This window comes from Nerophis ophidion, linkage group LG21 (genome assembly GCF_033978795.1).
Source record: "Nerophis ophidion isolate RoL-2023_Sa linkage group LG21, RoL_Noph_v1.0, whole genome shotgun sequence".
In the NCBI taxonomy this organism is placed as follows: Eukaryota; Metazoa; Chordata; class Actinopteri; order Syngnathiformes; family Syngnathidae; genus Nerophis; species Nerophis ophidion.
In genome coordinates, this window is record NC_084631.1 from 4347284 (window position 1) to 4363582 (window position 16299).

At 39.4% G+C, this 16299-nt stretch overlaps 1 protein-coding gene across 3 annotated transcripts in view; it reads right to left on the bottom strand.

The window, feature by feature from the left end:
• The window catches only part of LOC133539607 (ceramide synthase 2-like), a 74471-nt gene that overhangs the window by 41222 nt on the left and 16950 nt on the right, over nucleotides 1–16299 (bottom strand). For all 3 annotated transcript variants that reach the window (XR_009803446.1, XR_009803445.1, XM_061881648.1), the window contains exon 3: nucleotides 317–434. Coding sequence is in view for 1 of the 3 variants with exons in the window: in XM_061881648.1 (XP_061737632.1) it covers nucleotides 317–434 (118 nt within the window). In the remaining 2 variants the exon portion in view is untranslated. The remainder of the gene's footprint in view (nucleotides 1–316; nucleotides 435–16299) is intronic.

Consider the following 16299-nt stretch of genomic DNA (forward strand, 5'->3'; position numbering starts at 1 on the left):
CAAACTTTATCGTCCATGTTCTCTACTAAATCCTTTCAGCAAAAATATGGCAATATCGCGAAATGATCAAGTATGACACATAGAATGGACCTGCTATCCCCTTTTAAGTAAGAAAATCTCATTTCAGGAGGCCTTTAAGAACCACTGTGATAGTATATATTTGTACCATGAATTGATTAACATGGACCCCGACTTAAACAAATTGAAAAACTTATTGGGGTGTTACCATTTAGTGGTCAATTGTACAGAATATGTACTGTACTGTGCAACCTACTAATAAAAGTTTCAATAAATTAATAGAGGTTCAGACATTTACCTGTGTGGGGTTTTTGGTCACAGTACAGTAGTAGGACTCCAGCGTGGGGTTGGGAGGCGCCCGCAGCCGCTCCGTTTCTTTCACCCCCAGCAGAGAGGCCAGAGGCGTCGCCACCGTCCTGTGGACACAACATGGCATATATTGATGGTACACAGTCATCCATAACATCCATCCATTTTCTACCGCTTATCCCTGTCGGGATCACAGGGGTGCTGGAGCCTATCTCAGCTGCATTCGATATAATTAAATACATACCGTATTTTCCTTTTTTCCAGGCCATAAGGGTCACTGCAGATGAATGGTCTATTTTTGATCTTTTTTCATATAAAAGGCGCACCGGATTCTAGGGTGCATTAAAGGAGTCATATCATTATTATTCTTTTTAAATTGAAAACACTTCTTTGTGGTCTACATAACATGTAATGGTAGTTCTTTGGTCAAAACGTTGCATAGAGAATGTTTTACAGATCATCTTCTAGCCGCTTGCGGATGTGCCGTTTTGTGGGCCGGTCTTATCGGTGTAGCGTGCAAGGATGGGAGTGGAAGAAGTGTCAAAAAATGGAGCTAAAAGTTTTAATGACATTCAGACTTTACTTCAATCAATAACGGAGCAGCATCTCCTCATCCCGAAACAACAACACAGGAAATGTGTCCCGTGAAAAAACATCCAACCAAAACTCTCTAATAACTAATGTTCCCTGAGTAAATATTGCAAACTCACTATACCGGTATGTTTTAGCGCTTTCATGGCGCGTTTACTGACATATGTAAGTCAGAACTTTAAACTCCGTTTTATTAGAAATGGCAACAGCGGAGGATGAATGTCCCATAACAAGAAAATAGAGGAAATAAAAAAGCTTATTGCTCCGGAGCGTGCGCGATTTTTAAGGACTTATACAGATCCCAAATACAGATCAGCAGGTACCAGAAGGTAAGAAAAGTTGCTTTTGCATAATATTGTGAAACAAAACGTTAGATAATATGTCTTACCTTATACACACACACCATAATAATACTCCTATGTCGAAGCACTAGGGGTGAAACGGTACGTGTATTTGTATTGAACCGTTTCGGTACAGGGGTTTCGGTTCGGTGCGGAGGAATACCGAACGAGTTCAACACGTACATATGAAGTAGCCGTTTATGCTAAAGTCTTAACAAGCTGCTCCGCTATGTTCTGCCTCTGTGTCTGTACACAGCACCCTGCATTGTCCCGCCCACACAACCATCTGATTGGTTACATACAAAGCCAATCAGCAATGCGTATTCAGAGCGCATGTCGTCAAGGCTTCAGTGTCGATGTCGAGCAGATAGGTGTTTAGCAGGGGAGCAACTCACTCTCCCCAAATTATATTCCAAGTCAACTACTTTCTAAACATCACTATGAGCCCGTTGACCTTCTAGAAACAAACTGCAGCTCAGCTCACTCGCAGTCCTGGCTTTAGGTGAAGGCTAGTTACCTTTTAGCGAAACGTTAACTCATTTTGCCGTGTGTGTGTATGCGCGCGTGTGCGTGTGTTACGGAGAGTGTTGATTGAGGTGTGTTGAAGCAGCAAAAAAGGACATTATATTAAATGAAGAGTTTCTGTCTCTGATAGTGTATAAAATAATTTAAGTGCATCATAAAGCCTACATAAACTCCATGGTGGTCAGGGATGAATTTTCAGCAATAGTTACATTAATCATTAGTAATGTAGCAGCCTAGTTTTGAATGGCAGGGTCCCTGCTTTCACATGTTGATAAAAATATAACATTTACATAATACAAATCAACTACAGGCTTCCCCAATGCTGTAATAAATTAAGCATGATAAGTTGACTTGAAACTGTTTAATGTTGCACTTTTTATATGTAGAAGAAAAGTTGTGTCATTTTATTTCATCTGAGCAACAACTTAAAGCAGTTTAATGTGGATTAACGTGGGCAGAATTATTATAGTGTTCCCAATGTTAAAAGGATCAAGCCATTGTTTACAAATTTGGTAAATAAATACCCAAAAAAATTTATATTTTGTTGTTTTCTTACTGTACCAAAATTTACCGAACCGTGACCTCTAAACCGAGGAACGTACCGAACCGAAATTTTTGTGTACCGTTACACCCCTACGAAGCACAGTACAATCCATCAAGCGGTGCGGCTTCATAGCTTACCAAAGTCGTATTAGAACATTTTGATAGATTTTTAAGTGCCGTGTGTAATGTTCTCTATTTTCAATGGAACATTTAAAATGTTGGTGTTGTTTACTTGAGACATATTGCCATTAGAGTGCTGTCTATATGTATCTCTTATGTTTGACTGCCAGCTACTGGTCACACTTATCATTACACCATATACCAAATAAAATAGATTCGAGGTGAGTAAGCTCAACCAAACATAATCCTTACATTAAGCGCACCAGGTTATGAGGCGCACTGTCGAGTTTTGACAAGAAAAAAAGGATTTTAAGTGCGCCTTATAGTCCGGAAAATACGGTATAATTATACTAATAATGATAATAAAATAGGGGAAAATAATCCTCTTTTGCATGTAAAATCCTGCATTTTTTCTGTCAGCTAGGGTTGTAAATATATAAGACATTTATATTTATATCATCATTAACGCAGTATTGTTGAATCTGCTCAAAAAGTACTCATACACACCTAAATCTTTTAACCAAGTCGTATTTGTTTTTAAGAACTAAAATAAACAAACACGCTGTATTACTTTTTGGCAAAGGAAACATTAAATATTATTCTGACTTTACAAGAGACATTTACCGTATTTCCTTGAATTGCCGCAGGGCATATAGTATGCGCCTGCCTTGCAAAATAATTAGCGCTTGCTTAGTATTACCGCCTGGTCAAACTCGTGACGTCACGAGTGACACTTCCCCTGTCATCTTTTTCAAAAAGGAGGAGGCTGATTTCAATACCGGTAATTTGAAATCGCATGAAGGGAAGAAGATTAAGAGCTATTCAGTGGGATTTAAGGTCCAAGCTTACATCACACTCAATTTTTTACTGCATGCCTTTGGTAAGTGCCGGAATGAGAAGAGGTTTTGAAATAATTTGTGCATGCTTACTTTTACCGCATGCCTTTGGTAAGCGCAGGAGTGAGAAGAGGTTTTAAATTAATTAGCGCCCCGGTGGCAATTCAAGGAAATACGGTATCTTATTTTTCTTCCATTTTAATTTGTAAACGTTTTAGAATTTTTATTTATAAATGCATATTGGGTGAGCACTTGTGTGCTTCACGTCCGGTTTATGTGACGTCAAGTGACATCACTTCCTGTTAAAGGGTATACATCGATCACTTTGTTCTACAAGACCTTTAACAGTTCCTGCTCTTCGGTCGCTCCATGCGGCTTTAGTGGATATATGGCCTCAGCAAAAGTCCAAAGGTCAGGGGCTGAGTGGAAGTGTGGCAGTGTTGGTCGAAGACCGTTTGAATACAAGACGTACTTTGTTTACTCCAGCATTTGCAGACTTATCGAAAGATCCAATCACAGGAAGTACAGGCTTTGCTTTTGTAGTACCAAGGCTCTGGATTGGAGTTAAAGAAAGAACAACGAACCATTTGGCAGTGTTTACAGTCGAGCTATTGGCAATCACAGCAGCACTACAGTGGGTAGAAGAGTCACAGCTAAAAAAGGGGGTTGTCTTCTCCAACTCAAGGTCAGCGTTAAGCTCTATTCCATATTTTAGGTTGCAAAGCACACAGAATATAGTTAATGACATACAAACCCCATTTCCGTATGAGTTGGGAAATTGTGTTAGATGTAAATATAAACAGAATACAATGATTTGCAAATCCTTTTCAAGCCATATTCAGTTGAATATGCTACAAAGACAACATATTTGATGTTCAAACTGATAAACATTTTTTTTTTGTGTGCAAATAATCATTAACTTTAGAACTTAAAGCCAGCAACACGTGACAAAGAAGTTGGGAAAGGTGGCAATAAATATTGATAAAGTTGAGGAATGCTCATCAAACACTTATTTGGAACATCCCACAGGTGTGCAGGCTAATTGGGAACAGGTGGGTGCCATGATTGGGTATAAAAGCAGCTTCCCAAAAAATGCTCAGTCTTTCACAAGAAAGGATGGGGCGAGGTACACCCCTTTGTCCACAACTGCGTGAGCAAATAGTCAAACAGTTTAAGAACAACGTTTCTCAAAGTGCAATTGCAAGAAATTTAGGGATTTCAACATCTACGCTCCATAATATCATCAAAAGGTTCAGAGAATCTGGAGTAATCACTCCACGTAAGCGGCATGGCCGGAAACCAACATTGAATGACCATGACTTTCGATCCCTCAGACGGCACTGTATCAAAAACCGACATCAATCTCTAAAGGATATCACCACATGGGCTCAGGAACACTTCAGAAAACCACTGTCACTAAATACAGTTGGTCGCTACATCTGTAAGTGCAAGTTAAAGCTCTACTACACAAAGCAAAAGCCATTTATCAACAACATCCAGAAAGACGCCGGCTTCTCTGGGCCCGAGATCATCTAAGATGGACTGATGCAAAGTGAGAAAGTGTTCTGTGGTCTGACGAGTCCACATTTTAAATTGTTTTTGGAAATATTCCACATCGTGTCATCCGGACCAAAGGGGAAGCGAACCATCCAGACTGTTATCGACGCAAAGTTCAAAAGCCAGCATCTGTGATGGTATGGGGGTGCATTAGTGCCCAAGGCATGAGTAACTTACACATCTGTGAAGGCACCATTGATGCTGAAAGGTACATACAGGTTTAGGAACAACATATGCTGCCTTCTAAGCGCCGTCTTTTTCATGGACGCCCCTGCTTATTTCAGCAAGACGATGCCAAGCCACGTTGAACAGCATGGCCTCGTAAAAAAAATTGTGCGGGTACTTTCCTGGCCCGCCTGCAGTCCAAACCTGTCTCCCATCGAAAATCTGTGCCGCATCATGAAGCGTAAAATACGACAGTGGAGACCCCGGACTGTTGAACGACTGAAGCTCTACATAAAACAAGAATGGGAAACAATTACGATTTCAAAGCTACAACATTTAGTTTCCTCAGTTCCCAAACATTTATTGAGTGTTGTTAAAAGAAAAGATGATGTAACACAGTGGTGAACATGCCCTTTCCCAACTACTTTGGCACGTGTTGCAGCCATGAAATTGTATGTTAATTATTATTTGGGGGAAAAAAAGTTTATGAGTTTGAACATCAAATATGTTGTCTTTATAGCCTTTTCAACTGAATATGGGTTGAAAAGGATTTGCAAATCATTGTATTCCGTTTATATTTACATCTAACACAATTTCCCAACTCATATGGAAACGAGGTTTGTATATTAAAATATTATTCTGGCTCAAGAGGGTGAATACCACTGAAGGTTCCTATGGGTTCCGGCTCACACGGGCGTAAAGGGCAATGAATTGGCAGATCAGCTGGTAAAAGACACACCAACGCTAGAGCAGTACGGAGAGGTACCTCTCAATAAAAAAAGAGGCAAAATCTTTTGAAAGAATGGCAATTATATTGGGACATGAATACAAAAAGAAAAACCTATGTAATTCAGTACACAGCCGGAGCGGGAAGAACTGTAAGGGGGAGCACAAAAGAGGAAAGAATCATATCACGCATTAGACTAGGAAACACCAGACTGAATAAGACATTGCACCTTATCAACAAACACCCAGCGGGATTATGGGACAGCTGCAATGAGGTAGTCAGTGGAACATGCAATCATTCATTGTGGGAAATACAGTGGAGAAAGGAGAAAATGAAGAGAGGAAGTTAGAAGACATGGACTGAATGAGGTTACTCTCAAAGGGGTACTAAGCAGCAACTAGAACATTTTAGTGAAGTTTTTGGAAGAGACGGGTTTATGGAATAGAATTTAGTATGTGGAGGTATATATGGATGTACAGTGGGGCAAAAAAGTATTTAGTCAGCCAGCGATTGTGCAAGTTCTCCCACTTCAAATGATGACAGAGGTCTGTAATTTTCATCATAGGTACACTTCAACTGTGAGAGACAGAATGTGAAAAAAATTCACGTTGTAGGAATTTTAAAGAATTTGTAAATTATGGTGGAAAATAAGTATTTGGTCAACCATTCAGAGCTCTCACTGATGGAAGGAGGTTTTGGCTCAAAATCTCACGATACATGGCCCCATTCATTCTTTCCTTAACACGGATCAATCGTCCTGTCCCCTTAGCAGAAAAACAGGCCCAAAGCATGATCTTTCCACCCCCATGCTTCACAGTAGGTATGGTGTTCTTGGGATGCAACTCAGTATTCTTCTTCCTCCAAACACGACGAGTTGAGTTTATACCAAAAAGTTCTATTTTGGTTTCATCTGACCACATGACATTCTCCCAATCCTCTGCTGTATCATCCATGTATCCATTTTGGTATAAACTCAACTTGTCGTGTTTGGAGGAAGAAGAATACTGAGTTGCATCTTAAGAACATCATACCTACTGCGAAGCATGGGGGTGGAGACATCAGGCTTTGGGGCTGTTTTTCTGCTAAGGGGACAGGACGATTGATCCGTGTTAAGGAAAGAATGAATGGGGCCATGTATCGTGAGATTTGGAGCCAAAACCTCCTTCCATCAGTGAGAGCTTTGAATGGTTGACCAAATACTTATTTCCCACCATAATTTATTAATAAATTCTTTAAAATTCCTGGATTTTTTTTCACATTCTGTCTCTCACAGTTGAAGTGTACCTATGATGAAAATGACAGACCTCCGTCATCATTTCAAGTGGGAGAACTTGCACAATCGCTGGCTGACTAAATACCTTTTTTGCCCCACTGTATGTGAGGGGAGGAGAAGGGAGGGAACACTGGTTCACACGAGTCGGTGATAATGCACCTTTAACATTGAGTACCCCGTCATTAAATAAGAAGAAGAAAAAGAAGACAGCACAGCATTTATGTTCAATGTGAATACTGGATCTTAGTCGTTTAGACAGTAATGGGTTTATACAAGTTTAGATTGGGGTGTGACGTTTTTTTAACGGGGAAATACATTAATGTCTCTTGTTTTCATGTTAAAATTTACACTAGCTAGCAAGTTAATACTTTATCAATGTGTGGTTTTTAATCGCAGTTTTTTGATCATTTTAATTTAATCCATCAATAATTTTACTGTGGTTATCATTATTACCGTTACATCTCTAACTGTCAGCATTCTGTTTAAAAGGAACGGACACAAACCGGGTTGTGGTTTGAATCCCAGCTGTAAAACGGTATTGCACATTCAATAGTGGGACTGAGGTGCAAACATGGACAGCTACCCTGTTGTGTTGAAAACAACTGTCCAATAAGGATAGTTTAAACGTTACACCAGATGCACCAGCCTTGTTGCAGAGTGAGAAGCTGTAAAACCCTAGTAAAGGAATATAGGGACAGTTTTGTGAGTCAGTGTTTTTCAACCACTGTGCCACGGCACACTAGTGTACCGTGAGATATTGATTGGTGTGCCGTGGGACATTATATAATTTCACTTAATTGGGTTAAAATATTTTATGCAAACCAGTAATTATAATCCGCAAATAATGTGCCATAGTTGAGTGTCTGTAATGTAGAGAGCTCGGCATATCAGTAGGTGGCAGCAGGTATCTAATTGATTACTTGTCATCACGACATGGTTTGTCGTGATCACAACATACGGGAGGCAGTGCGCAGGTAAAAGGGTATCCAATGCTTAAACCAAAAATAAACAAAAGGCAAGTGCCGCTAAGAAAAGGCATTGAAACTTAGGATGGCTTTGCAAAACGAAACTAAAACTGAACTGGCTGCAAAGTAAACAAAAACAGAATGCTGGACGACAGCAAAGACTTACAGCGTGTGGAGCAGACACGGCCTACATCCGTACATGACATGACAATCAACAACAAAATAGGAGCGCAAGACAAGAACTAAAACACTACACGCGGGAAAACACCAAAAACGTATAAATAAGTCAGGGCGTGATGTGACAGGTGGTGACAGTACACCTACTTTGAGACAAGAGCTACAGTGATGCATGGTTGGTTACGGTTTGAATTCATATCGAACAATTGCGAGAACGACTTTTTACTGTCAATATCGGCTGCTGAGTTTCATTTTTTTAAAGGCCTACTGAAAGCCACTACTAGCGACCACGCAGTCTGATAGTTTATATATCAATGATGAAATATTAACATTGCAACACATGCCAATACGGCCGCTTTAGTTTACTAAACTCCAATTTTAAATTTCCCGCGAAGTGTTGTGTTGAAAACATCGCGGTACGATGACGCGTGCGTTTGACGTCTCGGGTTGTAGCGGACATTATTTTCCAGCCCGATCCAAGCTATAAGTAGTCTGCTTTAGTCGCATAATTACACAGTATTTTGGACATCTGTGTTGCTGAATCTTTTGCAATTTGTTCAATTAATAATGGAGAAGTCAAAGTACAAGATGGAGGTGGGAAGCTTTTAGCCTTTAGCCACACAAACACACAGTGTTTTTTTGTTTGAAATTCCCAAAGGTGAAGCTTTAAAATGGATCAGAGCGATCAAGCGAACATGGATCCCGACTACATGTCAACCGGCAATTTTCAATGAGAAAATTGTGGTAATAAGTCGGCTCTTACCGGAGATCAGTGGAGCTTCTGTCCTGCTGCAGCTGCCGTGACTTCCCTCAAAGACTATGGCGTCAACACACCCGTGGCCACACCCCTTCGACTTTCAGCTACTATTCAACTCACTAAAACACTAGCAACACAATAGGCAGATAAGGGATTTCCCAGAATTATCCTAGTAAATGTGTCTAAAAACATCTGAATCGCTCCCACTGCAATCACCTTTTTTTCTTTTCTTTGTAGTCCTTCACTCTAAATTTCCTCATCCTCGCTCAAATTAATGGGGAAATTGTCGCTTCCTTGGTCCGAATAGCTGTAGCTGCTGGTGGCTATGATTGTAAACAATATGAGGATGTGAGGAGCTCCACAACCCGTGACATCACAAGCACATCGTCTGCTACTTCCGGTGAAGGCAAAGCTTTTTTAGTAGTGACCAAAAGTTGCGAACTTTATCATCGATGTTCTCTACTAAATCCTTTCAGCAAAAATATGGTAAAATATTGCGAAATGATCAAGTATGACACATAGAATGGACCTGCTATCCCTGTTTAATAAGAAAATCTCATTTCAATAGGCCTTTAATGTTTTCTGCTGGTGGTGTGCCTCAGAATTTTTTCAGTAAAAAAATATGCCTTGGCTCAGAAAAGGTTGTAAAACACTGTTGTAAGTAACAATTTTCATGTAAGTGCACTACTGAACATAAATTACAATTTGAATGAAAGCTGGAAGAGCTGGACAATTAATTACATTTTTTAATTTAGATTTCGATTATGGCTTCTCACGATTATGTAAATATAATAATAATGTTTTTTTTTAAAACGATTAATGGGCTGCGCACCGTGCATGCAAATTCCAGAGCTTGTGCCAGTGAAAAAGATGAAGAGCGAATGAGTGAAACAAGAGCATGTCTACCAGGAGTTCAGGATCTCACCATGTTTGCTACTTTTTATTTCCCTAATCAATAATCACTAAATTAAGCAAATAAAGTAAGGCATATAATTATCGCTTTGACGTAACTGCGGACGGGAAATTGACATAAATGTGGGTGAAATGTTGTCATTGTCGGGAGAAGAAACATTTGTTTGGGGAAAAAAATGTGTGCTGTTGCGCTCCTTCATCCCCGACAAACCACCCCTTCCTAAACCAAACAATGTCGAGACGGTCACTGGAAACAACGACTATACTACAATGCCAAAGCGAGCAAGAAGGTCACTGGAAACAACGACTAAACTACGATGTCAAAGCGAGCACGAACAATCCATACACCCACAACACATCTCATCTGCTTGTGTTGTAGTGAACGACATCATCGATGTAACATCAATGTACACACAGTGGTCGCAACTTGAGAGGCGCTCTCTTTTTGTCTATTAACAGCTTCCAGTGAGTCGCCTCTTCACTCACGAAGCTGAAAAAAGCACACCACACTCCCCCCCTTCACAATAACAGCGCCGCGTGCCACATCCGGTCTGACTGTGCTAACAAAATAAAGGTTTCAAAAAATGACTCAAAGCACTTACTAATACATTTACACAATTATTATGCTTTGACCTAAAATACTGGTTAAAATTGTCCACAGATATATTGCACCAATAAATTTGTGTCTTTTTGTATTTAATTAAACATTTTAAAATGTTTTATTTAACATAAAAGCGCACACTATATGGTGGTAAAATAAGTGTAAAAGGTGAACAACTTCATCAAAAACAATTAAAAAGGAAAAACTGAATATTATTGTTTTTTACATCACTGTTATTCTACTTGTTGTGGTTTATTCATTACTAGCGACTGCACGACACCAAGACCGTGGAACAGAGACACACATACACACATGCATCCCCAGAAAAAATACATGCACACAAACATACCCCACCCCCCTTGACACAAGCCCCTTAGGGGCGATGGACGGCTGGGCAGCGCCTGAAGAGCTGCAGCCTGCCACTGTAGCCCACACTCCCTCCCCTCTGTTGCAAGTCTCCAGATGGATGTTGTAATATGTATACGTGCTTTGCTATGGAGGTTTTTTCCCACTCCAGACTGGGCCCCCTTAGGAACCCAGTCCAAATTGAAACATTTTACTCATCCTCCCCCCCGCGTTTACATTTTTCCCATCAGCGTTCCTGTTCTGTAACCCTTTACACCCTTTGTTTGTCTAATCTTGAATAGGTTTGTGCTGAAAACAAAGTTTTGTTGTACTTGTGCGATGACAATAAAGACCTACCTACCTACTACGGTTGTACGGTATACCGGTATTAGTTTAGTACCGCGATGCTAATGAATCATTTTCAGTACTGTACCGCCTCTGAAACGTAACGGTCCCGCACCTGCTTCGAAGTCACGTCGTGACATTGCTGGTTTGCGAGCAGACGAGCATGTTCGGCGGCACAAAATCACGGAGTACTTACAAGCAGACACATAGTGGAGACAGAAAAGGGAGAGCGGACGCATTTTGGCTTATAAACTAACGATAAAGGTGACGTTATCACACTGTAACGCCCACAAGCAGAGATGTTTTAAGACAGGGGTCAACAACGCGGTGCCCGCGGGCACCAGGTCGCCCGCAAGGACCAGATGAGTCGCCCGCTGGCCTGTTCTAAAAATAGCTCAAATAGCAGCACTTACCAGTGAGCTGCCTTTATTTTTAGAATGTTATTTATTTACTAACAAGCTGGTCTGGCTTTGCTCGACATTTTTAATTCTAAGAGAGACAAAACTCAAATAGAATTTGAAAATCCAAGAAAATATTTTAAAGACTTGGTCTTCACTTGTTTGAAAAAATTCATTTATTTTTTTTACTTTGCTTCTTATAACTTTCAGAAAGACAATTTTAGAAAAAAAACACAACCTTAAAAATGATTTTAGGATTTTTAAACACATATACCTTTTTACCTTTTAAATGCCTTCCTCTTCTTTCCTGACAATTTAAATCAATGTTCAAGTAATTACTTTTTTTTTTATTTTAAAGAATAATAAATACACTTTAATTTAATTCTTCATTTTAGCTTTTGTTTTTCAAACAAAGAATATTTGTGAAGTATTTCTTCAAACTTATTATGATTAAAATTCCCAAAAATTATTCTGGCAAAACTCAAATATCTGTAGAATGAAATTTAAATCTTGTTTCAAAGTCTTTTGAATTTCTTTTAAAAAATTTGTTCTGGAAAATCTAAAAGAAATAATGATTTGTCTTTGTTAGAAATATAGCTTGGTCCAATTTGTTATATATTATAACAAAGTGCAGATTGGATTTTAACCTATTTAATACATGTCATCAAAATTATAAAATGAATATTAATCAGGAAAAATTATTAATGATGTTCCATAAATTCTTTTTTTTATTTTTTCAAAAAGATTCGAATTAGCTAGTTTTTCTCTTCATTTTTGTCGGTTGAATTTTGAATTTTAAAGAGTTGAAATTGAAGATTAAACTATGTTTCAAAATGTAATTTTAATTTTTTGGGTGTTTTCTCCTCTTTTAAGCCGTTCAATTAAGTGTTTTTTTCATCTTTTATTCTCTACAAAAAACCTTCCGTAAAAGGAAAAAAAATGTACGACGGAATGACAGACAGAAATACCCATTTTTTTAATATATATAGATTTATTTATTAAAGGTAAATTGAGCAAATTGGCTATTTCTGGAAATTTATTTAAGTGTGTATCAAACTGGTGGCCCTTTCGCATTAATCAGTACTCAAGAAGTAGCTCTTGGTTTCAAAAAGGTTGGTGACCCCTGTTTTAAGACATAGCTAACTAGCTAGCGAGCTAACATTCATTCGCCGTCACTAGCGTTTTAGCGACTTCTAAATCACTAATCTTGGTCTCCATGGCGACAAATAAAATGCATTTCTTACAAGTATCATCCCCGCAGGACGAGGAATAGCTAAACATGTTTCACTACACACTGTAGCTCACTGGCATCAAAATGTAAACAAACACCATGGTGGATCTACACCTAACATCCACTGTAAATATATCAAGTACAGGCACGTATCCAGTCGCGACTACTATTATTACGTCAATATTTTTTGGCATTAAAGCAGGGGTGCCCATTACGTCGATCACGAGCTACCAGTCGACCGCGGGGGGTGTGTCAGTCGATCTCCAGCCAGGCTTTTAAAAAAAATAGACCTAAAAATGAGTGATCATCAATCTTCACCAAGACGTCACTTAAATGACATTCACGGTACCGGAGGGTCTTGTGAGATGACGCTGGCTGCTGCAAGATCATTATTATGAAAATATGACCGAGAGGAAGGCGAGAAACACTTTTTATTTCAACAGACTCTCGCGCCGTACCTTCCGTCAAAACTCTAAAGGCCGACTGCACATTTCCTATCTTCACAATAAAAGCCTTGCTCCATGCTGCCTGCGCTAACTAAATACAGAGTCTCGGAAAACTGGCGTGCACAAGCGATCCCTCAGAAAGCTGGCGTGCACATCACTTGTGCACGCCAGCTTTCCGAGACTCTTATTTTGTTAGCGCAGGCAGCATGAAGCAGGGCTTTTATTGTGAAGATAGGAAATGTGCAGTCGGCCTTTAGAGTTTTGACGGAAGGGACGGCGCGAAAGTCTGTTGAAATAAAAAGTGTTTCTCGCCTTCCTCTCTGTCATTTTTTCATAATAATGAACTGGCAGCAGCCAGCGTCATCTCACAAGACCCTCGGGTGCCGTGAATGTCAATCAAGCAAGCTACGGAATTTGCCGCCAATGTTTTTCTTGTAAAGTGTATGGAAGCTGGATGAATTAGATGCCAAAAACCAACCACTTTCATGTGGTATTGTACAGAAAGGACAACTTTTTTTCTCCTCCATTTGAAAATGTGGGCGTTATCATCATTACTGTCTGATTCCAATAAATGCAAGTCATCAGAATCAGGTAATACACCAACTTATATTCTTGTCTTTGTGAAAGAAAGACATCTATATGTGTTACACATGCTTGTATTATCATTAAACACATTTAACTTGTTTACAAAAATGTCTCTTTCATAAATAAATAAATATAAATGATATATATAAATGAGGTAGATCCCCTCGAGTTGGTCAATTGAAAAGTAGCTCGCCTGCAGAAAAAGTGTGGGCACCCCTGCATTAAAGCATCTTCTTTTGTTTTTTTTTTAAAGTCATATAATATTTATACACTCAGGAAATATGTCCCTGGACATATGAGGACTTTGAATATGACCAAAGTAGGATCCTGTAACGACTTGGTATCAGATTGATACCCAAATTTTTAGTATCATCCAAAACTAATGTAAAGTATCAAACAACAGAAGAATAAGTGATTATTACATTTTAACAGAACAATATGTTACTGCATATGTCAGCAGACTAATTAGGAGCCTTTGTTTGTTGAATTACTTATAAAAGACAAGTGGTCCAGTGTGTTCACTATCTTATTTAAAGGCCTACTGAAATGAGATGTTCTTATTTAAACGGGGATAGCAGGTCCATTCTATGTGTCATACTTGATCATTTCGCAATATTGGCATATTTTTGCTGAAAGGATTTAGTAGAGAACATCAACGATAAACTTTGCAACTTTTGGTCGCTAATAAAAAAGCCTTGCCTGTACCGGAAGTAGCAGACGATGTGCGCGTGATGTCACGGGTTGTGGAGCTCCTCACATCCTCACATTGTTTATAATCATAGCCACCAGCAGGAAGAGCAATTCGGACCGAGAAAGCGATGATTTCCCAATAATTTGAACGAGGATGAACGATTTGTTGATGAGGAAAGTTAGAGAGATACACTAGAAAGAAAAGAAAAAGACGAAGGCAGTGGGAGCGATTCAGATGTTATTAGACACAATTACTAGGATATTTTTGGAAAATCCCATATCTGCTTATTGTGTAATAGTGTTTTAGTGAGATTATAAAGTCATACCTGAAAGTCGGAGGGCTGCGGTGACCGCCAGTGTCTCTGAGAGAAGCTAATGGAGGAGCCAAGATCACAGTTGCCTTTTTGACAGCTGCTGCAGGAGGAAGGACGCTAACTCCGCACAAGTCTATGGTAAGAGCCGACTTAATATCACAATTTTCTCATCCAAAAACATGCTGGTTGACATGTGGTAGAGAAACATGTTCCCGAAAGCTTCACAACAAACAAAGAAACACCAACTGTGTTTCGGTTGCTAAAGGCAGCTGCAATCAACCGCTTTCCACCAACAGCATTCTTCTTTGACGTCTCCATTATTAATTGAACAAATTGCAAAAGATTCAGCAACACAGATGTCCAAAATACTGTGTAATTATGCGATGAAAAGAGACGACTTTTAGCTGTGAGTGGTGCTGGACTAAAATGTCCGCTCAACCAATAACGTCACAAACACGCGTCATCATTCCGCGACGTTTTCAACAAAAAACTCCGCGGGTAATTTAAAATTGCAATTTAGTAAACTAAACCGGCCGTATTGGCATGTGTTGCAATGTTAATATTTCATCATTCATATATAAACTATCAGACTGCGTGGCTTCCAGTAGGCCTTTAAGGACAAACTTGCAATAAGAAACATATGTTTAACACAGGGGTGCCCACACTTTTTCTGCAGGCGAGCTACTTTTCAATGGACCAACTCGAGGGGATCTACCTCATTTATATATATCATTTATATTTATTTATTTATGAAAGAGACATTTTTGTAAACAAGTTAAATGTGTTTAATGATAATACAAGCATGTGTAACACATATAGATGTCTTTCTTTCACAAAGACAAGAATATAAGTTGGTGTATTACCTGATTCTGATGACTTGCATTGATTGGAATCAGACAGTAATGATGATAACGCCCACATTTTCAAATGGAGGAGAAAAAAAGTTGTCCTTTCTGTACAATACCACATGAAAGTGGTTGGTTTTTGGCATCTAATTCATCCAGCTTCCATACACTTTACAAGAAAAACATTGCCGGCAAATTCCGTAGCTTGCTTGATTGACATTCACGGCACCCGAGGGTCTTGTGAGATGACGCTGGCTGCTGTCAGTTCATTATTATGAAAAAATGACAGAGGAAGGCAAGAAACACTTTTTATTTCAACAGACTTTCGTCAAAACTCTAAAGGCCGACTGCACATTTCCTATCTTCACAATAAAAGCCCTGCTTCATGCTGCCTGCGCTAACAAAATAAGAGTCTTGGAAAGCTGGCGTGCACAAGTGATGTGCACGCCAGCTTTCTGAGGGATCGCTTGTGCACGCCAGTTTTCCGAGACTCTGTATTTAGTTAGCGCAGGCAGCATGAAGCAGGGCTTTTATTGTGAAGATAGGAAATGTGCAGTCGGCCTTTAGAGTTTTGACGGAAGGTACGGCGCGAGAGTCTGTTGAAATAAAAAGTGTTTCTCGCCTTCCTCTCGGTCATATTTTCATAATAATGATCTTGCAGCAGCCAGCGTCATCTCACAAGA